This window comes from Pongo abelii, chromosome 1 (genome assembly GCF_028885655.2).
Source record: "Pongo abelii isolate AG06213 chromosome 1, NHGRI_mPonAbe1-v2.0_pri, whole genome shotgun sequence".
Classification (NCBI taxonomy): domain Eukaryota; kingdom Metazoa; phylum Chordata; class Mammalia; order Primates; family Hominidae; genus Pongo; species Pongo abelii.
Genome location: NC_071985.2, coordinates 75,218,903 through 75,243,703, shown reverse-complemented (window position 1 = coordinate 75,243,703; position 24,801 = coordinate 75,218,903). Strand labels below are relative to the sequence as shown.

The window sequence follows — 24,801 nt, the reverse complement described above, 5'->3', positions numbered from 1 at the left end:
ATATGGTGAGATAATGGTCCAGTTTCATTCTTCTGCATGTGGCTATACAATTTTCCCAGCACCGTTTATTGAAGAGATTATCCTTTCCCCAATGTAAGTTTTTGTTGTTTGTTTTTGTGTTTGTTTTGAGACAGAGTCTTGCCTTGTCATCCAGGCTGGAGTGCAGTGGTATGATCATGGCTCACTGTGGCCTCAACCTCATGGGCCCAGATGATCCCCCTGCCTCACCCTCCCAAGTAGCTCAGACTACAGGCATTTGCTGCCACACCTAACTGGTGTTTTATTTTTTATAGAGATGAGGTCTCACTCTGTTGCCTAGTCTGGTTTTGAACTCCTGGGTTCAAGCAATCCTCCTGCCTCAGCCTTCCAAAATGTTGGGATTACAGGTGTGAGCCGCCATACCTGGCCCCCAGTGTAAATTCTTGTTGGCTTTGCTGAAGATCAGTTGGCTGTAACTATATGGCTTTATTTCTGAGTTCTCTGTTCTGTTCTACTGGTCTATGTGCCTGCCTGCTTTTATACCATGTTGTGGCATTTTTAAAGATTTTTTTTTTAAGTGGGGAATTTGAGACCAGCCTGGGCAACATGGCAAAAGCCTATCTCTACAAAAAAAAAAAAAAAAAAAAAAAAGAAAAATTAGCCAGGCGCGGTGGCATGCACCTATAGACCCAGCTACTTGGGAGGCTGAGGTGGGAGGATTGCTTGAGCCTGGAAGGTTGAGGCTGTGGTGAGCCATGATAGCACCACTATGCTCTAGCCTGGGTGACAGAGCAAGACCCTGTCTCAAAAAAAAAAAAAAAAAAGAAGAAGAAGAAGAAGAGGAGGAGGAGAGAGAGGGGGAGGGGGAGGGGGAGGAAGAAGAAGAAAGAAAAGGGGGCCAGATGCGGTGGCTCAGCTTGTAATCCCAGCACTTTAGGAGGCCAAGGCGGGTGGATCACTTGAGGTCAGGAGTTTGAGACCAGCCTAACTAATGTGGTGAAACCCATCTCTACTAAAAATACAAAAATTAGTTGAGTGTAGTGGCGCACACCTGTAATCCCAGCTACTCGGGAGGCTGACGCAGGAGATTTGCTTAAGCCCAGGAGGCGGAGGTTGCAGTGAGCTGAGATCGCACCACTGCACTCCAGCCTAAGCGACAGAGCAAGACTTCATCTCAAAAAAAGAAAAAGAAAGAAAGAAAAGGGGTATGAGCACAAGAACTCTAACAAAAGATTTCTGGATGGATTAGGTTAATGGAAAACTGGCAGAAGCCTGGAGGAAGGAGAAGGTCAAGATCAGCTAATGGTAGTTGATAAGAAGTCCTTTGTCATTATGAAGAGTATCAAAAGCATCCCTGCAGCCTGGGATGGTTGACTGATAACTATAACTGTAAAACAATATAATCCGATGTGTATCATGACTTAAGAGAATTTGAGAAGAATAGAAAGGTGAATGCCAGTGTTCAATGGCCAATGGAACATGTGTATAGGTACTTTATAGCAATACTTCAGCGCTCTAATGTTCAGGTCATACCTCACCATCATTCCCTGGGTGGTGTGTTATCTGTTTATATTTTTATCTGCTATCCTAATCTGGGAGTCCTTTGAGTGTAGGGATGACTTATCCATCTTTGTAAATGTCATCAAAATGCTTGACATATGATGAATATGTTACCACAACACCAGGGGTTCAGTCTAGGTCCTGCTGCTCACAGCACAGAAAGCCAATGACTAAGATGATGATTATTGCCAAGGAAGAAGGCTTTAATTGGGGGCTGCAGCAGATGAGATGAGATGGGAGCTCAGTCTCAAATCCATCTCCCTAACAAACTAAAACTAGAGATTTATATAGCAGGGAAGAGATATAGCAATGTTTAAGAAACAGGAACTAGAGAGGGGCAAGGAAGCAATTATGGTGAAAGAGGGGCCCTCATCTCATTGTCTGGATATGGTAATCTGGTGAGTTCCAGTTCTTCCATACTTTTTTTGAGAGACCTGAAGGTCCTTTGTTGAGTAAGGAATCCGATAAAACAAATGTTAAGGTTCAAGCTTCAAGACCAAAAACGTCAATTTCTATGTTTATCCAAAAAACTATCTATTGGACTATTGGGTCAGTTTGAAACACATGTTAAAACCTCTAATTTGATTTCATTATGTCATTTTGCCTGCCTTGTTTCTGAAAGTTTTATCTAATTCAGATGTCACAAACCTCTAAAAATTCTTTCCTTGTTCAACAAACCCCCTATGACACAAGTTTACCTGCATAACAAACCTGAACATATACCTTTGAACCTAAAATAAAAGTTTAAAATAAACGAATAAATAAATAAATAATAGCAAAACTATGTTTTTTTTAAAAAAAAAAAAATTCTTCTCAGAGTCCCCTTTGATAAAGACTTTTAGATTTTGTAGATATTTTACTACTTAATCTGTACAAACAAGTATAAACCAAGAAAATATTTTAAAATTACTCATGACTAAACAGATGCATTCATGTTAAACTTATCTCTCATCCCTTCCCATTCTTGAACTCTTTCTCATTCACTAGTCATTTATGAAAAAAATGTATAACAAATAACTCTATAATAAAATGGAAAATATATAATTAAGCTAGAGGAAAGGAAGGGTGGGAGTCATCCTTTTTTTTGGTATATGTTAGTAAATTAATAGTAAAAATAAGGGAGGACTTAGCCATAAGGATTTTAAAACAGCATGTCTCAATTTGTATACAAGGCTACTATGTTGGTCTGTGAAATACTTTAAAAAAAAAAAAAAAAAAGCGATTGATTTTCAGTGCTGCAATCCTGACCTCTAGTGGACATTCAGAACAAAAACCCAAACATCACATCGTTTTATTTAGTTACTCCATCAAGCACCATTAGCCAACCTAAAATATTAAACTTTCAAAGAGCTTAAAACATGAGAAGCAGAATAAAGTAAAAGAATTTTTGGCTAATATTCTAAATATTCTTGCTGTAGAACCTATATTTAAGAGCAGCTAGTATTAATTTATTTCTTTTTGCATGTTAATTATCTGTGACTTTTACTACTTTCTTTGAAACAGTGCATTGCTTTATAGATCATAGCAGCAAGAAATTTATCAAACAGAAGCCAAAGGGATTTTCTTCTGATTACCTGTAATATATAACAAGCTGTACGAAAACTGAGTGGCTTTAAAAGGACAATGATTTTTATAGTGAGACATATAGTGATGTTATGTAACCTCCTGATAGAATGCACTGAGAAGGGCACAGCATCACTTCTGTGGTATTTGTGCCCAAAATACATATTCTGAATTTAATCATAAGGAACCGGCAGACATATCGAGTTGAGGGACATTTTATAAGATAACTGGCCAATACTCTTCCAAAGCATCAAGGTCATGAAAAATAAAGACTGAAAATGGTACCATATGAAAGGAGACTAAGGAGACATGACAACCAAATTCAATATATAATCCATAATTGCATCCTGGACCAGAAAAAGGGCATTAGTGGAGCATTTGATAAAAATAATAGTTTCTTGGTTTTGATCATTATACTGTGGTTATGTAAGATGTTAATGTTTGGGTAAAACTGAGTGAAGGATATGTAGGACTTCTTGGTACTGTTTTTGCAAAGTTTTTCTAAATCTGAAATTATTTCCAAGTGAAAAAAAAGTAATTAAAATCAATCATTTATTTTCTTACACTCTCGTGAGTCAGAAGTTTTGGAATTCAACTGTGTGGTTCATCTCTGATCCACTTGGCATCAGCTGGACCACCTGATTCATTTCCAGATGACTTCTTTACTCACATATCTACCACCTTGGTGATTCTTGGTCTTTCTTCTTTACTGATGAAATCTGGTCCTCCAGGCCTTCTTTTAATTGCTTGGTTCCTTGGAGAGCATGGGGGTATAAGTATAATTGCACTTCTTATATGGTAGCTGGCTTTGAAGAGTGAGTGCTCCAAGGGGCTGGACATGAAAGCTGTCAATATCTGAAGGCCTGGGCACATAAACTAGCATGGCATCACTTCCACCATATTCTACTGGTAAAAGCAGTACCATAGTCTGCCCGGGTTGAAATGAGAGAACGGAGACCTTAACTCTCAATGGGAGAAGCATCAAAGAATTGTGACTCTTTAATCCATCACAGATGTCTAACAAAAGTCTCACTGAGTTAGCACTCAAGATGGAATTAGTGGAAAAAAGCATGGATTTGCTTTAGTCTGATAGACCTGAGTTATAGCCTGGCTTTACCATTTACTAACAGTGTTCTGTCTCTGAGCTTCAGTTTAGCCATCTCTAAAATGGTGGCAATAATACATATGCCATAGAGCTGTTGAGAAGATTAAGTGAAAAATATAAAATACTGGAAATAATGGGCAATAAATACATGAACCTAATAATAATTGCTAGTGTTTATCGAATATTCACCAAATACTCAGTTCACTTGATGTATGCTATCTCATTTAGTCATTATCTCTTCCTAGGGTGGTATGTTTTCTTTTGGATGGGTCAGAAAGGACAGAACCCCATTTCCTCTAGCTTTGTCTGTGAACCTGCTCCATTTACTTTGGCCATTTTTGGGTTGATAATTTGGTAATTTGGTTTATTGACTTGTTGTTAGGATTTCCATTATTTCCCTTTTATTTTGATTCCTAAGAACCCAGGTACTGATGCACACTTGGTACTTTTTGACACTACCTTTTCAGCATTTGTTCTCAGTGCTGTCAGCTTAAGTTTTTGACAGCTTCTCATACAATCTGTCAGCTCCCTCTGAACCCACGATTGCCTGCTTATCAGAGCCAGAATGTTCCGTTTCTTTGTTTCAGTGAGTGCTCTACTGTCAGCTGTTATTTTATGCAAGATTGTGGGTGCTTAATCCTTGGCCTACCCAAGAACACCATGATCTGCACTTTGGAGCAATTATTCAATTTGGGGCAATTACTTGTAGGTGTTCTTTAAAGCAAAGATGTTGCCAGAATGTAATTGAATTTTGGAATAGTATCCAAATCAGTTAAAAAGCTACTTCTTCATGCATGCAAGGCTGATCTCAATCTGTTGTCATTAGAGGAAGGTGGTGACCCTTTCTTCCCACAACAAGCTGGGTTTTTGTTACCTCATATACTGCAAGCAGTCAGCTACTTTTTGTGAGTGTTTTCAATATGGAAACAAATAATAGAATTTAGTTCTGGTAGAAGTCACTTATTTGTTATCTTTTTACTCTCTGCTCTCAAAATTTACTTGCCTTTAAATGGAAAGAATCGCTTTAATCCTTTAGGAAGTAGAGGACACATTAAATAATATCCAAATAAGAGATTTATTCATTCATTCACATATTCATTGAGTCATCTTCTCTAACTTAATTGTTTAGAATATCACTTTTGGAATTAGGCTGCTTAGTTTAAAATCCTAAATCTGCACTTATTAGCTGTTGGACTTAGGAAAGTTACTTTGATTTCTCTAAATCTTGATTTCCTTGTGTATAAAATGGAATTTTAGGTGGTTGTGGGATGAAATAAGGACATGCCTTTAATGTAATTAATTCATATCTTGGCACATACAAAATACTCAGTAGATGTTGGTTATTATTTTGCATTTGGAGTTAGACCTTGTACTATAAATGATAAGTGGCCATAACATGTTTACTTATTTTTTACTCTTGATAATTCTCCAAACCTTTGACTCCTACTACGTACATGTTTTCCCCTTAAGAACAAACAAATTGCTGGGGATTACATATTCCTAAAAATGGGAGGCATCTTGAAAATGTATGACATATTTTGCTTTTAAAAATACATTTCAAGACTGAGTGTGTTGTCTCATGCCTGTAATCCCAGCATTTTGTGAGGCCAAGCCAGAAGGATCACTTGAGCCCAGGAATTGGAGACCAGCTTGGACAACATAGGGATACCTCATCTCTACGAAAAAATTAAAAATTAGCCAGGTATGGTGGCACACACATGTAGTCCTAGCCACTTGGAAGCTGAGTTGAGAGGATTGCTTGAGCCTGGGAGGTTGAGGCTGCAGTAAGTGGTGATCACACCACTGCACTGCAGCCTGTGTGACAGAGTGAAACTCTATCTCTAAAAAAAAAAAAAAAAAAAAAAAAAAAAAAAAAAACCACCTGATAGAATAACAAGTTCTTTTCTGAATTCCATCAACTCAAATGTCTTAAAGTGTATTTGTTTGCGTTGTCTAGCCACTCTGTTCTACTTTAGTTCAAGGCTTATGAAGTCTTTACTTTATTTTTATGGGTAATGTCTAGAGCTTCATATAAGCAGATATAATAAAACCTTATTTTTCTGAACTTGTTTAAAGAATTTACGTATATAAATTTTTCTGGTAACTGAAAGTTTCCTCTTTAGCTTCCCAAACTTCAAAACATCATTATCTACTTTTTATTTAAAACACACTCTCACCTCCCTTCTTAAGCACAGTATTATAACATGATATAAGCATTCATTAATCCTGCTGGATTATCATTATTAATAATGATAATTAACAGTAGTTAATAATTAACTATGGAAGATTTTTGGCTCCCCCAAGTGGACCCAGAGAGCTATGCATTTTATCTTTTTTTTTTTTTAAATATATGTCTTCTATTTCTGTGAGATCTAATATTTTAATTCTGACAACTGTCTCTATAGGCTATGTATCCCTGACCCCATCTGCCACATACTTTATCTTGTAGTTTGCTACTTCTAATATCTATAAGCTTCAAAGTCATATCACCAAACTAACTGGAAGTATGTGTAGAATAAAAAGTTGAGCAAAGTTTCCTCTTGGTGTTTGTGAGAGCTATTTTGGCTATTTAGAGATCTTTATTTACTTAATTTTTACTTGTAAGTTCTTTGTGTTTTGCACAGCTTGGTTGTCTAATTGTTTGATTTTGAGATAATTGAAGAAATGGGTTCTTACTGTAATTTGATGATAATTCTGTAAACTGGTCTAGTTGGGTCCACAGGGAAATAAATCAACCCCCGAAAATTTGGGAAAGCTAGTGTAGTTTAATCATTCAGTCTTCAGATAAGCATTTATTATGCACGTTTTACCAGCACTGTGTGAGAATATCTCACTAGACTAGACATCAGAAGGCTTGAGGGGGTGATTCTAGCTTGTTACTAAACACATATGTAAACCAAAAAGCATCTGAGATGGGTTTCAATCAATTTAGAGGTTTATTTTGCCAAGTTACAGACCATGATCCATGACACAGCCTCAGGAGGTCCTGAGAACATGTGCCCAACGTGATTGGGTTTCAGATTGGTTTTATATGTTTTAGGGAAACATAAGACATTAATCCATGGCTGAGCACAGTGGCTCATGCTCTTAATCCTAGCACTTTGGGAGGCTGAGGCAGGAGAGTTGCTTGAGGCCAGGAGTTCAAGAATAGCTTGGGCAATATAGTGAAACCCTCTCTACCAAAAAAAAAAAAAAAAAAAATTATCTGGGTGTGGTGGCACATGCCTGTAGTTCCAGCTACTTGGGAGGCTGATGTGGAAAGATTGCTTGAGTTCAAAAGGTCAAGGCTGCAGTGAGCTCTGATTGTGCCACTGCACTCCAGTCTGGGCGACAGAACGAGACTCTGTTCTTCAAAAAAAAAAGACATCAGTTTGGGTGCGGTGGCTCACACATGTAATCCCAGCACTTTGGGAGGCCAAGATGGGCAGATCACTTGAGGTCAAAAGTTTGAGACTAGCCTGGCCAAAGTGGTGAAACCCCGGCTCTACTAAAAATACAAAAGTTAGCCAGGTGTGTTGGCAGGGCCTGTAGCCCCAGCTACACGGGAGGCTAAGGCACAAGAATCGCCTGAACCCAGGAAGCAGAGGTTGCAGTGAGCCAAGATTGCACCACTGCACTCTAGCCTGGGAGACAGAGCAAGACTCTGTCTCAAAAAAAAAAAAAAAAAAAAGACAAGACATCACTCAATACATGTGATGTGAAGCATACATTCATTCAGTGCAGTAATAACTCAAAGCTGGGGCTTCCGGGTCATAGGTGAATTCAAAAATGTTACCTTTTTTTTTTTCTTTTCTTTTCTTTCTTTTTGTTTGTTTGTTTTTTGAGACAGGGTCTTGCTGTGTCATCTAGGCTGGAGTGCAATGGTGTGATCTTGGCTCACTGCAGCTCAACCTCCTCAGTTCAAGCACTCCTCCTGCCTCAGCCTCCCATGAAGCTGGAACCACAGGTGTGCACCACCACACCTGGCTAATTTTTTTTTACTTTCTTGTAGAGATGGGGTCTCACTTTGTTGCCCAGGTTGGCAAAGATTTCCTGATTGGCAATTGGTTGAAAGAGTTAAGTTATTATCTAAAAACCTGGAATCAACAGAAAGGAGTGTCCGGGTTATGATAAGGGGTAGTAAAGACTAGAGTTCTTATTATTATATGAAGTCTCATGGGTAACCACTCCCAGAGGCAATAAATGGCAAATGTTTCCTTCAGACATCCTAAAAAGGTTCTAAACTCTCAGCCAATCTCTTCAGGATCAGAAAATGACCTGGAAAGAGAAGGGAATCCTCTATAGAAAGTAAATTTTCCCCAAAAGAGACAGCTTTGTAGGACCATTTCAAAATATGTTCAAGGAATGTTTTTTTTTTTTTGAGATGTAGTCTCACTCTGTCACCCAGGCTGGAGTGCAGTGGTGCGATCTTGGCTCCATTGCAAGCTCCGCCTCCTGGGTTCACACCATTCTCCTGCTTCAGCCTCCCAAGTAGCTGGGACTACAGGCGCCTGCCACCACGCCCAGCTAATTTTTTGTATTTTTAGTAGATACTAGGTTTCACCATGTTAGCCAGGATGGTCTTGATCTTCTGACCTCGTGATCCGCCCGCCTCAGTCTCCCAAAGTGCTTTTGGGATAAAATAGTTTGGTTTCTTTCAGGGCCCTGCTATCTGTTATGTGATGTTATACTTAGAGTCACGTTGGAATTTGGTATCTTATTGCTACAGGGTCTTTTCTGTCTGTCTTAGGATCTCTCTTTTAATGTTACTGCTGGTCAGTTGGGTGCCTGAACTCCAAAGGGAGGAGAGTATAATGAGGCATGCCTGATTCCCCCTTCCTGTCGTGATCTGGACTATTTTTTCAGGTTTAGTTGGGTCCCTTTGGTCCTCCATTTAGTTGGTTGGAGGGCTTCGAATTGTCTTTTTGGTTTTCACATGTATAATATTGGGCTAGTCACATTCATACTCTAAAAAATGAGAATCATTGTATAGGTTGTTATAAGAATCAATGAAATTTCACAATTCCTGTGAATATAAGGAATTTGGGGGAAATGTTTGACCGGGAGGTTAAGAATACCGCCAAGGTAGCTGAACATGGAGTGGAGTTTCCAAAGGCTACCATGAAAGTATTTGGAAAGGAGAGGAGGAGCAGCAAACTGGCTTAGGATAAAGGACCAGAGCATTATGAAGATGAGAAAACTAGAGATGAGAGGGATTTGCATTTTGAGCAGTGACTAGAAAAACAAGAACAGAGAAATAGTGGATCAGGTTCTGATGGCAAGCTGATAAACACTCAGGTTGTGAGAATTCACTTTTGCCTAGTGGTTGTGATGTGGTGGTGGACAGAGTTGGAGAACAGGGCAGTAGGTCTTTCTTATATTGGCCTTTAAGTTTTGGCAGGTGGGCAGCAGCTAGTGTGTGAGAAGTCAAATTTTGATTCAGAAAGCAAGTTTTGCTTAATTGTAACCCACATTTTAAAATCTGTAATAGTCTTTTTTTTCTAATTGGTAAATTGTGATCAAAACCAGTCCAGGATAATTGCTTAGTATGGTGATGAACTGTGTTCATTTGTTTTTATCTCCTGGCCTGATTATACTTATTTCCTATTGCTTTTGGTTTCTTAAATAATGAGCTGAGTAAACCCCAAACCAAAAATATTTGGTTTATATTTTAACCACCTGAATATTTGTGTTTATCATTCATTCCTTCCATCATTATGTCATATTTCTGGTAGCTGAATGTGAAAGGTTATGTTAGCAAATCATAACAGGAATACACTCTAAATATCTGGGCCTAATCTTTGCTTCTGGAGTTATTTCAGAGACAGAAAAAGCATGGTTTATTATAAGTTTTTTGGATAGCACATTTGGTACAGCTCCATATCCAAAAGCCAGCCAGAATATATCAGTGACCAAGATGAAGAGGACACATCAAATAGACCCTGGACTTATGGGACTTATGCCAACTCATACTTGAAATATCTTTTTTCTTATGTATGATGACTCGCATGGCAAGGAAACAGCACATTTTGTAGCAAACATTTCTGATTGTTATCTTTATCGTATAAGATTCTCTATCTTTTGAATTTAATAACTCAACATCTCTTCAGAGCAATTTGGCAGAACCCAGAGTTCAAAATTTCAGTTCTAGAATAGCTTCTTAAGGAACAATTTAATTTGTTTATTTCTAAAGAAATATTGCTATGGTTTTCAGAAAAGAAAAGGAAGTCTGGCAGATAGCCCCTAATGACCACCTCTAGTTATACAAATAATACTTGAAAGCAGTTGCTAAAACAAATAAGAAAACAATAAGAACAGTAGTAGAAATGCAGTGTGATACTTAAAGCCTCCAGTACACAATCTGTCCCACTTATCAGCAACACTGCCTTGTTTTTTTTTTATTTTATTTTATTCTGTCTGCCACTTGCAGTTTAACTGTAACACCGAGATGTCCAGATTAGGGTTAGGAATTTCAATTAATAATTTTAGACTTCTGCATCATTATGCCAGCTTGAGCAAGGAACTTGACTTTCATAAGACTTAGGCACATGCAAATAATCCAGAAATTGACTGAAGGGAAATAACTTATTGTAAAAACAATTTTATGTGAACATTGATTAAATAGCACCTAAAATTTACAACAAGCCACTCAGGGAAAGAAAATACCTTTAAAAAAAAACTCATGGTTTAATTATTGTTTGTGAAGATGAAAGCAATTAGGAATTTTATTAAATATATATGGAAGTCTTGGGGAAATAATAAAATAGTGATATACGTGGCAGTACTAATCTTCACTTTCTTTTTCTATTTCAGGGTTTGAACATAATCTTTCATGTAGCTTTGGCTCTCCTAAAGGTAAGTCTTTTTTTTAATCTTAAGTTACCAAATTCTCTTACCTCTTTGCCCTTGGGACTGGAATAATTCAATTTACAGTCTTTGACTCATTTTAATTTCTCAGATACACAAAAAAAGATGACTTCTCTGAGAAACTCTGATCCTCTTCTCTCCTCTCATCCTTTTCTGTTGTTTATTTGGAGTCTTTTTTTTTTCTTATAATCCATTTATTTAATGGTACTATCATAGAGCTTTTTCCAGTAACATAAAATATCTTTTTATCATATGACTTGGACGATATAAGAGAAAAAGTTAAAAATTGTTTTCTGTCAAAATGATGCCTGCTTTTTTCTTAAAACACTTTTTACTATAACATCTCTGGAGGTACCTAAACATATCATTGAATTATTAAAAAGTTTTTATAATACACTGACTAAAAAAGAAACTGCTACATTTCAATTTGCAGTTCTTTCCATGACAGAAATTTATAAAACACTTTAGAATTCTATTGTAATTACCTTGTTGGATTTTATGTCAACATATCATACAGCTTTAATAATGTGGTAACTGCAAGACATTTGCTGCAGAGTTGATGAAGATAACCCAGCTGGTTTTTGTCCTTCAGTCAAAGAAGACATTTTGATACTAAAGGCGATAATTGCCTCAAAGGCACAGGCTTACCCTTTCCTCAGTATAACATGGTGGTTAAAATGGCAGACCTGGACTCAGACAGATTTGCTTCTAATTTCAGCCCTACCATATGACCTTAGGCAAATTATTCTAAGTGCTCAAAGTCTGGGTTTTGAGATAATAATAGGAATTAATTTATGGGATTGTTAAAAGAATTGAGATGATCAAAGAAGTCCTTAATGTAGTATCTAGAACATTTTACTGCCTAGTGAAGTTAGCTGTCATTATTATTGCTCTTTACACGGTGACTCAGAATGTGTTCTTAGATCCCTTATCATTCTTCTGAATCTGTCAAAAGATAATGATGTGGTATCATAGGAGGACCTCTCCATACGTTAGGAGAGCCTTAACCATACCTAACCATTAACATAACCTTGATTCTAAACAAAGGCACGAAATAGTACAGGCCCTCTGCAACTCAGTAAGTGGATTTCTATTCCTCATCTCTTATTCCTTTACACATTTGCTCTTTGTGAAGTTCATAAAATGCACTTTTTAAAATTAAATCATATGTGTTTATATATTTTTTATGCCAAAGCTATTTAGAAAATAGAAAAATATTTTAAATAAAATAACACAAACATATTTGCTGTATCCTTTAATGAAGTCATGGGTTTTGACCTCTAATTTTTTTCTTTCGTTAAAACAAATCCAAGCTGAAACTTTCCAACATGTCCTCTCAACAGGGCTGGAATAAGACTTTTAGAATGCCTAAGCATTGAAAGTATATGTAATTCAGACTAAAAACAATATTAAAACATAAAGTAAGTACAAGGAGGTCCAAGAAAGTTCTGATTTCTCATATTATATCTAATGTTTTAAACTCTCAGATATTATGTCTTTCCCAAAATGCCTTTCCTCATTTTTTTGGTGACTTATCTTTACTACTGCTTTCACTGCATGCTTAATCTGTCTTTTGAGTAACCCAGGACTACCTCTCTGGATATCAGACCTATACCCTGTGTCAACTTAATACTACATACATTAGTAAATTATCTTCTTGATTGACATGTTGACTTGTTCATATTATTTTCATTTATTTTGTCCATGTTAACACAGACAAGGCCTCTACAGAGGACATTCTCTGGCCACTGGGTAGGAAGGCTTTGTCTGTCTTCTTTAGCAATACATGGGCACTCTTCTAGCATCATCTTAGAGAATTTTATTAGTTAGAGAAGATAAAAAGAGCCTTCTTACCACTAGTGCCCTATATTTATGTGACTTCCTTATATGAATCCTGAAGCTGACCCCCCCATAGACAGAGTATATATGGGACTAAACTGAAGTGTACTTTAATGATCTATTGCCACCACTTGGAAAAAAAGAATATGCAAACATATATGACAGTCACTGACTTTCAGCTTCTAGTGTAGTATACCAGATAAAATAATATGTATTTGTTTATATCAAAATTAAAAACTTTGGAGAAGTTCAAATTGCTGCGGTTTTTTTTGTTTTGTTTTGTTTTGTTTTTTGCTTTTTGAGACAGGGTCTTATTCTGCTCACTCTGTTGCCTAGGCTGGAGTATAGTGGTGTGGTGATAGCTTACTGCAGCCTCAAATTCCTGGGCTCAAGTGATCCTCCCTCCTCAGCCTCTTGAGGAGCTAGAATTACAGGTAGATCCCACCATGCCCAGCTAATTTTAAAAATTTTGTAGAGACGGGTGTCTCACTATGTTGCTCAGGCTGGTCTCAAGCTCCTGGACTCAAGCAGTCCTCCTGCCTTGGCCTCCCAAAGCACTGGGATTATAGGTGTGAGCCAATGAGCCTGACCTTCAAAGTGCTTATGAATTGAGCCTAAGGAATTTTCAGTATAGCTACAGAGAGACTTCAGATTTCTCTGTATTATAAGCATTTCTTGTGATGAGGGGACAGAACTAACATTTCTTGAACATTTATACTCTGTGTTAAGGACTAACAGATTATCTCATTAACATACATTAAATGTCTAGGAGTTATTTGTAGAATAGTAATGGTATTAGCCAGAGAAAACATCTAATTCTTCCCCCAGCCCCTAGTTGATAATTGAGAGATCAAAGCCCAAGATCACCTAAAGACTTTTGTCTCAGTAGTGGGAAAGTTGGATTTATAATTTTTTTGAATGGGATAGATATAGGATGAATTCTCTGTTGCTCAGTTAGGTTTTAAAGACACCTACTTTCTGAATGGGACCAGCTACTTTTTGGTTAGTAATAGCCTATCAAGTAGCTAAAAGGCTATTGACCTAAAAGAATGATTCACAATACTAGGCAGCATCATGAAATTATTTTGTGTCCAGTACGTACGTCAGATATATTCCTCCAAATATAATTTATTTACTTATATGAAACATTAGGTAGTCATAGAATACATTCAATAGATTTAATAGACTGGATATGATCAGTCAGAATTGATCTTAGCCACTTCATGTTGGGCACAGAAATTTTTCAGTCAGAATAGGTTTTTTGTTTGCTATCCGTGGTTAAAAGCAAATGACAGAGTGTTTTTCTCTGGCCTTCCCAAAGTATTATATGCTCATTTCATGTCCTACATGTGTATGCAGACACTACAGAGATAAAGAAAGCCCAATCATAATCCTGTTCCCAGGGATAACCATAATAAAAACTTGGTATAAAACCTTTATCCCATGCTTTGGTCTACGATTATATAAGTATGCATTACCTACCTATACACATATGTACGTATGTGTGTACATTTTTAATCTGAGTTTGAGATAAGATGGGAAAGTGGGAGAAAATCCAGAAGAACAGTGTGAAAGGATGCACATAAATTTATTTTCTTTCAAAAAATGCTGTTGAACAATACTCTTTTTCATTTAGTATATTGTGAATATCTTTCCATGTCACTGAACACATGTAATGGTTAAAAGCATGTGGACATTGGAGTCAGACTACTTAAGTTCAGATTCATTCAAAACAATTTATCCAATGGTCTTAGGTAAATTACAATTTCCCCATTTTTCAAATGGGGGAATATTAGTAATACCAGTCTCAAAAGATTGTTGTCAGAGTTTAATGAGTTAATATATGATTGATGCCTAGAACTCAGTACTACAGTGTACTGAGGTGCTATTGTTAGAGACAGAATTTCTCTTTTGACTGGTTTTTATCCTACTGTATGTGCCATAATTTATTTTGAGGCAGAGTCTGGTTCTGTTGCCCAGGCTGCAGAGCGGTGGCACAATCTTGGCTCACTGCAACCTCCGCCTCCCGGGTTGCAAGTGATTCTCCTGCCTCAGCCTCCCGAGTGGCTGGGATTACAAGTGCAAGCCACCAAGCCCTGCTAAATTTTGTATTTTTAGTAGAGACAGGGTTTCACCATGTTGGCCAGGCTGGTCTCGAACTCCTGACCTCAGGTGATCCACCCGCCTTAGCCTCCCAAAGTGTTGGGATTACAGGCGTGAGCCACTGTGCCCTGCCCTGTACCATATATATATATATATATTTTTTTTTTTTTTTTGAAAGCCACTGACTTTATTGATCTAAAAAACTTTACAAGGACAGTGACTTTTCTGCCAAAAAAGGAGCCAAATGGTATCAAACGGACGGAAAGTGAGGGTCGGGGTGAGGGATGGGGCCAGGAATCCATTCAGGAAAGCTGGTAACTGTCCCCAGGGAAGTAGCAGGGGAAAAAGGAAGGCGGAGGCATGCAAGAGCAAGAATCCAAAAAAGTTAAAATGGTTAGGAGAGAAAACTCCCAAAAGACCCTGGAGTACATTGGAGGTGAGTGGGACAATAGCAGTCTTTTCCTTTGTTGAGGACAGGGGAGGAGTCCCTACTCGGTTGCAAACTCCGGATGAGGGCTGGGGATTAAGGGCTTCGCAGAAAGCATCACAAGAAGGTGTCACACCACTTTCAAAGGCATCCGAAGCAGTCCTGGGACTGCTTGGCATTGGCACCACCAGTGTCCCTCAGCCATTCTCAGAAGAGGTCTTCATCTTTCTTTAGCACCAGAAACTGGCCAAGGACAACATAGGCCTTGTCAAAGCCCGTTTCCTCCAGCTTCTTGTCCATAACTTCACCAATCCTGGCCAGGCTCCCTACTGGCTTTTCCCCCACGGACTCTGCCACAAAGTCTCGGTGCTTTTGGGAGGTTGTAATCTTGTTCAGGTTTAATCGTCAGATTCAGTTCCCGTAATGGTTCCTCCTGCCGCCCGGCCGCTCCTGCCAATACGTCAAGCCACTAGAACTTTCCCCTGTACCATAATTTATTTAACCAATTTTATATTTAGTTTTTATGGACATTTGTTTCCAGAATTTCCTGTTAAATAAAACCGTAACAAATATCCTTAAACTTGCATCTTTGCATACTTATCTGATATCTCTGGGGTAAATTTCTAGAGATGGAATTGCTAGGTCAAACTGTAACCAAATTTTAATTTTGGATACATATTACAAAATTCTTCTCTGCTAGCAATGTGAGAGTACATTTTCCCATACTCTTCAAAAATTTCTAAACAAGCACCTTTATGGAAATCGAAAGCAAGTTATAAATAGAAATATAAATATAATATATAAATATATTAAATATATAAATTTATATATTTATACATAAATATAATAAATATAAATATAAAACAAAGCAATTTAAAAGTAATGATTTAGTAATTTTTTTATTACTAAGTCATATAAATAAAGCTCTTCAGCCAGCTTGGAAGACTCCAGTATTTTCTTTTTTGGGGAGAATATCCAGTTTCTTTAGGGAAACAGTGGATCATGGCTAAATTCTAGAAGACTAGACCTCTCTTAGTTTGGAGGGGCTTATATAAAAGTTCTGACACTTTAGGGGACCAAGGTGGGTGAATTACCTGAGGTCAAGGGTTCGAGACCAGCCTGGCCAACATGATGAAACCCCGTCTCTACTAAAAATACAAAAAACGCCAGGCGTGGTGGTAGGCACCTGTAATCCCAGCTACTTGGGAGGCTGAGGCACAAGAATCGCTTGAACCCGGGAGGCAGAGGTTGCAGTGAGCCAAGATCGCACCATTGTACTCCAGCCTGAGCGACAGAGCGAGACTCCATCTCAAAAAAAAAAAAAAAAAAGTTCTGAAGTATATCTTTGATGTTTTTGGCTTTTCAGCCCTTTCCAGTATGGTTTTTCCTTACCATTCCATTGAAGCTTTTTTAATATCTTACTTGATCCTTCAACAGTTGTCAAAACAGCATAATGACATACACAATGCTTCCTTTTTTTTCCCGTTCTTTTTTTATGTTTTGGAAACATCTTCCCTTGGTTTCTGTCCTTTCTTTTATCTCCCCCTCTGCTACTTCTGTCTTTTTTTTTCCTCACTCCTTTTTCCCCCTAGCCATTAGCTTGGAGTTCTACAGATCTACAGCCTCTAGGAAGTCGCTTATTGCTTCTCCCTTGTTGATCCTATCCATTCCCCTGGTTTCATCTATAAATGTTTACTCTCATTTATTTTTATTTTTTTTAATCCCTCACCGCCCTCCCACCCTTTCCCCTTCTGAGTCTCCAATGTCCATTTTCTACTTTGTATGCTTTTGCATAGCCATAGCTTAGCTCTCACTTAGAACATTCGGTGTGGTTTTCCATTCCTGAGTTACTTCACTTAGGATAATGGCCTCCTCTTTCAAGTTGCTACAAAAGACATTATTTCATTCTTTTTTATGGCTGAGTAGTATTCCATGGTGTATATATTAATATATCATTTTCTCATCTACTTCTCAGGTGATGGGCACTTAGGTTGATGTTTACTCTCATTTATATTTAATCCAAACCCACATATTTGGCTGTGGACTGAACATGTTGGCTTGGATGTTTCACAGGCACATCAAAAGTCAAAACTGAAATAATGTGCCCTCCCAAATGTACTTTTCATCTAGTAACCTCCACTTCAGTAAGGACTCTACCCAGCTGCTCAAACCAGAAACCTAGAAGTTATCCTTAACTCTCTTCTTAATATCCCATATCAGTTCAGTCACCAAGTCCTGTGGATTCTACTTCTTGAAAATTTTTAGAATCTTCCCACTTTTCTCCTATTCTTACTTAGGTAGCTTTTAGGCCACCAAATTTTCCAGGAAGATGATGGCCTCCTGGATTATTGCAGGACCTCCTGTAGTAATAAATATTGGATACCTATGAAGTGCCAGGTACTGTTCTAGACATTGGAGATAAAGTAGTAACCAGGAAAGACCCTGCTTTCATGGAACTTGCATTCCAATGAGAGAAAGATAGTAATTAAACAAATAAATGAATATATATGTTAGTTCATTCTTGCATTGCTATAAAGAAACATTTGAGGCTGGGTAATTTATTTAAAAAAAAAAAAAAAAAAGAAGTTTCAGCCAGGCACATTGGCTCATGCCTGTAATCCCAGCACTTTGGGAGGCCAAGGTGGGCAGATCACTGGAGGTCAGGAATTAGAGACCAGCCTGGCCAACATAGTGAAACCCTGTCTCTACTAAAAATATAAAAATTAGCCAGGCATGGTGGCGTGTGCCTGTAGTCCCAGCTACTCGGGAGGCTAAGGTGGGAGAATCGCTTGAACCTGGGAGGCAGACATTGCAGTGAGCCGAAATTGCACCACTGCACTCCAGCCTGGGCAACAGAGTGAGACTCTGTCTCCAAAAAAAAAAAAAAGAAAAGAAAAATGGTTTTATTTTGGCTTACAGTTCAACAGGTTATACACGAAACATAGTACTGGTATCTGCTTCTGGTGAGGGCCTCAGGAAGCTTACAATCATGGCAGAAAGCAAGGGGAGTTGTATATCACATGACAAGAGGAGACGCAAGAGACAGAAGGGGGAGGTCCCAGACTCTTTTACAACAGCCAGATCTCACGTGAACTCACTGAGTGAGAACTAGCTCATTAGCAACGGGATGGCAATAAGCCATTCATGAGGGATCTATCTACCCCCATGACCCAAACACCTCCCACTAGGCCCTACCTTCAACATTGGGGATTACACTTCAACATGAGATTTGGAGGGGACAAACATCCAAACCATATCAATATGATTAGTTTAGATCATGCTGAGGTTTACGAAAGAGGTAGGTTTGAGAAGATGGTGGCTTGGATTTGAGTGTTAGCAGTGGAACTGACAGAAGTGGGTGACTGCACTTTCCCCGTATACTCTTGATCCTTGTTTAGTCCGTTGCCACACTGCCAGTAGTCTTTTTAAAGCAGTTTTTTTTTTTTTACTTTGAATTTCAGGGGTACTTGTGTAGGTCTGTTATATAGATAAATTGTGTGTCATGGGGGTTTGGTATACAGATTATTTCTTCACCCAGGTGATAAGCATAGTACCCAATAAGTAGTTTTTGGATCCTCACCCTCCTCCACCCTCAAGTAGGCCCCATGTCTATTGTTCCCTTCTTTGTGTCCATGTGTACTCAATGTTTAGCTCCCACTGATAAGTGAGAGCACGTGGTAATTGGTTTTCTGTTCTGTGTTAGTTTGCTTAGGATGATGGCCTCCAGCTGCATCCATGCTGCTGCAAAGGACATGATCTCATTCTCCTTATGGATGCATAGTATTCTATGGTGTTTACCACATTTTATTTAACCAGTGTACTGTTGATGGGCATCTAGGTTGATTCCATGTCTTTGCTATTGTGAATAGTGCTGCGATGAACATACATGTGCATGTGTCTTTATGGTAGAACAGTTTATATTCCTTTGGGCATATACAAAGTAATGGGATGGCTGGGTCGAATGGTAATTCTGTTGTAAGTTCTTTGAGAAATTGCCAAACTGCTTTCCATGGTGGCTGAACTAATTTATATTCCCAACAACAGTGTATGAGCATTCTCTTTACTCTGCACCCTCACCCAGCATCTGTTGTTTTTTGGCTTTTTAATACTATTAAAGCAGATTTTAGTCATTATTCAACAATATTTACTAAACACCTATTTAGAGACAGATACTGTTCTATGTGCTTGAATAGAGATGAGTGAACTAAAGTAACAAAGCTACTTGCCTCTGTGGAAATTATTTTCTAGCAAGAGACAGTTGATAATTGTATTAGTTCATTTTCACACTGCTGATAAAGACATACACAAGACTGGGCAATTTAACAGTTCCACGTCGCTGGGCCAGGCTGCACAATCACGAAGGCAGGCAAGGAGGAGCAAGTCACATCCAACATGGATGGCAGCAGACAAAGAGAGAGGGCTTGTGTAGGGAAACTCTTGTTTTTATTTATTTATTTATTTCTTTTTTAATTTAAAAGTAAACTTTAATGTCAAAAATGCAAACTTGAGGAGGCCAGACAGATCACACACAAGACTGCCACTTCACACTTGGATGGTTGCACAGCAGCTGGGCAGAGGCACTCCTCACTTCCCAGACACTGCGGGGGCCGGGGAGAGGCGCTCCTCACTTCCCAGAGGGTGGGGCGGCCAGGCAGAGGCGCTCTTCAGTTTTCAGACGGTGCAGCTGCCAGGCAGAGGTGCTCCTCACTTCCCAGACAGTGCAGGGGCCAGGGAGAGGCGCTGCTCACTTCCCAGCAGAGGCTTTGCTCACTTCCCAGACGGTGGGGCCGCCTAGCAGAGGGGCTCCTCACTTCTCAGACGGTGCAGCCGCCAGGCAGAGGCACTCCTCACTTCCCAAATGGTATGACCACCAGGCAGAGGCGCTCCTCACTTCCCAGACGGAGACACTGTGTGGGCCGGACAAGGGCTGAACAGAGGCGTTTCTCACTTCCCAGATGGTGGAAACTCCCATTTTTAAAACCATCAGATCTCATGAGACTATTCACTACCAGGAGAACAGCATGGGAAAGACCCACCTCCATGATTCAATTACCTTCCACCAAGTTCCTCCCACAACACATGGGAATTGTGGGAGTTAGAATTCAAGGTGAGGTTTGGGTGGGGACACAGCCAAACCATATCAACAATAAACATAATAAATATATAAATATAGCATATTAGAAGTTATAGTGTTATGGGGAAAAGGAAAAGTACTGCAGGGTGATGGGAGTTATGGGTAGGTTGCAATGTTAAATAGGGTAGTCAGGATAGGCCTCAAATAGAGGGTGAGATTTGGACAAAGACTGCAGGTAGTGAGGGGATGCTCTGTGCTGGGAGTGTGACTGAGTGTTGAGGGACAGAAGGAAGCCAGCGAGACTGCAACAAGAGAGTGAGGGAAGGGCGGTAGGAGATGAGGTCAGAGAAGTAAATTTTTTCTGGCTTAAAGTCCTTTAAAGGCCTCCATTGCTCTTAGGATAAAGTTCACAACTTTGACACAGTCCACATAGTTTTTATGATCTGGCACAACTTACCTCTCCATCCTCAACTGCCCCTTCCCTGCCTCTCATTTGCACTGTCTCAATCAAGCCATAATGAACTTCTTTCAGGTTTTCCCAATAGACCAATCTGTCTTTCACTTAAGAGCCATCACATATACTGGTTTCCTCTGCCAGGAATGCTCTGTCTCCCTCTCTTCAATAAGCTAATTTCCATTTAGCTTCACTACGTTAGGAACTTTCTGTGCCTTCTGCAAACTTAGGTTAGACAGTGAAAACACAGGCTCCCTTTGTCTTCTAGGACATCTATTTGACAGTCCTTTGCACACCTGGGACTGATACCTGATTAAATGGTTGGTTGGTTGTTGTCTTCCTCATTGTAGTTAATCTCTATGTGGGGTCTGCCCACTAGTTTGCCTTTGTATTGGAGTTGCTGGGCACATAGTAGGTACTTAAATATTTATTGACTACTCACTTAGAGTCAAATTGAGAAAGCATAGGTTTTCTTTTCCCTCACTTCCTCCTATGTGTATATGAATAAGAATTCTGCCAGGATAGCAGCTTTTTCAACCCAGGTCTCCTTTGCTTTTTTTTTTTTAAAGATAGATTCTAGCTCTGTTGCTCAGGCTGGAGTGCAGTGGCTCTTTCTCAGCTCACTGGAAACTCCACCTCCCAGGTTTAAGAGGTTCTCGTGCCTCAGCCTCTGGAATAGCTGGGACTACAGGCATGCGCCGCCACACCTGGCTAATTTTTGTATTTTTAGTAGAGGCGAGCTTTCACCATGTTGGCCAGGCTGGTCTCAAACTCCTGGCCTTAAGTGATCCACCCGCCTTGGCCTCCCAAAGCTCTAGGATTACAGGCATGAGCCACCGTGCCTGGCCTCCTTTGCTTTTAAAAACCTTGAAATTAATTGCTCTTGTCCCCAGTATTTAGCTTCTCTCATTTTCATTATTGAGATATAATTTATGTGTCATAAAATTCCCTTAAAAAATGTACAATTAGTGGCTGGGCGTGGTGGCTCATGCCTGTAATCCCAGCACTTTGGGAGGCCGAGGCGTGTGGATCAGAGGTCAGGAGATCAAGACCGTCCTGGCTAACACGGTGAAACTCCGTCTCTACTAAAAAACAAAAAATTAGCCAGGCGTGGTGGCAGGTGCCTGTAGTCCCAGCTATGCAGGAGGCTGACGCAAGAGAATGGCGTGAACCTGGGAGGCGGAGCTTGCAGTGAGCCGAGATCGCGCCACTGCACTCCAGCCTGGGCAACAGAGCAAGACTCCATCTCAAAAAAAAAAAAAAAAAAATGTACAATTAGTGGTTTCTAGGATTGTCACAAACTTGTGTACCCATCACCTTTATCTAATTCTAGAACATTCTTATCACCCCATAAGCATAGTAGCCACTTCCCATTTCCCCATCCTATCACCACCTGACAACTTCTAATCTGTTTTCTATCTCTGTGGATTTACCTATTCTGAACATTTCATATAAATGGGATCATATGATAAGTGATCTTTTGTGACTGGCTGTTTTTCCTTAGCATAATGTTTTCAACGTTTATCCATGTCATAGCATGTATCAGTTCTTAATTCCTTTTTATTGCTAGATAATATTCCATTGTTCAAATGTACCACATTTTATTTATCCATTAATCAGTTAATAAACATTTCAGTTGTTTCCATTTTGACTGTTATGAATAATACTACTGTGAACATTTGTGTACAAGGTTTTGTGAACATACGCTTCCAGTTCTCTTGGTTATATGCCTAGGAACAGAATTCTTGGACCATATGGTAATTCTGTGTTTAACTTTTTGAGGAGCTGCCAAACAGTTTTCCAAAGCAGCTGCACCATTACATCCCCCGTGGCAACGTATAAGTATGTTGTAAGGCCTAAAATTAAAGCCCAATATGATGTGCTGCCTCAACATCTGGCAGAAATCAGGAAGGCCTCCAGTTACCTAAGTGCAAGGTCTCCTCCTTATTTTGCTCCTATGGATAAGTTTTCCTAGCCAAACAACCCTCCTTAGCCAAAGGATGAGGCACTGTTATTTTCTTGGATTTTTTTTTTTAGGCCTGGGGTCTCACTCTGTTGCCCAGGTTGGAGTGTAGTGGCACAATCATAGCTCATTGTAACCTCCAATTCCTAGACTCAATCCTCCTGCCTCAGCCTCCAAAGTAGCTGAGACTATAGGCATGAGCCACTATACCCAGTGGCACTGTTCTTTCTTAGAGTAGCAAGCTTCAGTTCCATGCCATCCTGTGTCATTATTCAAACAAGCCAATCACATCATCCCAGGGGAGCTAGGGGGCACCCAACTCTCTTGATACCATAAAGCCTGCCTCCCACAGCCCCTGATTGTTCACTGTGTTTTAATCCAGCCCTTCCATGATGTTTTCCTCCCTTGGGGTGTGAATACATGTTACTAATAAACTACTGTCAATCTCATCTGTCCGTGTCAGGTGTGTTTGACCATGGCTGCAACCGTAGGGCAGGAATTCCTCCCGTATTAGCAGGGTGAATAGGAGACAATCGAAACAATGAGGGTTTGATTCTTCTACATCCTTGCTAACATTTATTATTGTCTACTTTATTTTTTATTATAGCCACCTTAGTAGGCATGAAGTGACATCTTGTTGTGTTTTGATTTGCATTCTTCTGATGTTGAACATCTTTTCAAGTCTACAGCCATACCACCCCGAATGCGCCCGATCTCATCTGAACATATTTTCATGTGCTTATTGGCCATTTGTATATCTTTTTTGGAGAAATGGCTGTTCAGATCCTTTGCCCACTTTCTAATTGGGTTTCCTGCACTTTTATTGTTGAGTTGTAACAGATATATATTTTTTGAGTCAGGGTCTCATTCTGTTGCCCAGGCTGGAATGCAGTGGCGTAATCATGGCTCACTGCAGTTTCAGACTCCTGGGCTCAAAGGATCCTCCTACATCAGACTCCCAAGTAGCTGTGACTACGTGTGTGCTACCACGTCCAGCAAATTTTTTTTTTTTTTTTTTAGAGACAGGGTCTTACTATGTTGCCAGGCTGAGCTGTAACAGATCTTTATATGTGCTGGGTATTGCCTCCCATTCTGTGGACTGTCTTTTCATTTTCTAGATAATGTCCTTTGAAACACAAACATTTTTAATTTTAATGAAGTCCAATTTATTTTTTCTTTAGTTGTTTGTGCATTTGGTGTCATATCTAAGATCACGAAAATTTCTTCTTCTAAGGGTTTTATAATTGTAGCTTTTACATTTAGGACTTTGATGCATTTTGAGTTAATTTTTGTATATGATGTAAGGCAGGGCATTATGGCTGAATTGTGTTTCCCCCCTACCCCCAAAATTCATATGTTGAAGTCGTAACCCCTAGTTACTCAGACCATGACAGTATTTGGAAATAGGGTCTTTAAAGAGGTAATTAAGTTAAAATGGGCTCGTTAGGGTGGGCCCTAGTCCAGTATAACTGGTATCTTTAAGAGGACATTGGGACACAGACATGTATGGAGAGAAGACCATGCAAAGTCACAGGGAGAAGACAGCCATCTACAAGCCAAAGTGTGAGTAGCCTCAGAAGAAACAAACCCTGCTGACACCTTGATCTTAGACTTCTAGCCTCCAGAACTGTGAGAAAATAAATCGCTGTTGTTAAGCCACCCAGTCTGATTCCTTTTTATGGCAGCCCTAGCATACCATACACTAGGGGTACACCTTCATCCTTTAGCACATGGCTATCTACTTGTCCCCATACCATTTTTTGAAAAGACTCTTCTTTCTCCGTTGGATGGTCTTGGCATCCTTGTCAAAAATCAGTTGACCATGGACAGTTTTATTTCTGGACTCTCTATTCCCTTATCTGTGTGTCTGTTCTTACACCAGTACCAC

The 24,801-nt window shown here is 39.3% G+C and overlaps 1 protein-coding gene and 1 pseudogene across 18 annotated transcripts in view; one reads left to right on the top strand and one right to left on the bottom strand.

Annotated features, from left to right (window-relative positions):
• RABGAP1L (RAB GTPase activating protein 1 like) overlaps window positions 1-24,801 on the top strand; it is an 857,048-nt gene that overhangs the window by 605,117 nt on the left and 227,130 nt on the right. For all 18 annotated transcript variants that reach the window (XR_010140177.1, XM_054551197.1, XM_024245486.3 and 15 more), the window contains 1 exon segment: window positions 11,000-11,041. Coding sequence is in view for 17 of the 18 variants with exons in the window: in XM_054551197.1 (XP_054407172.1) it covers window positions 11,000-11,041 (42 nt within the window). In the remaining variant the exon portion in view is untranslated.
• Window positions 15,540-20,989, bottom strand: LOC112135781 (barrier-to-autointegration factor-like; annotated as a pseudogene).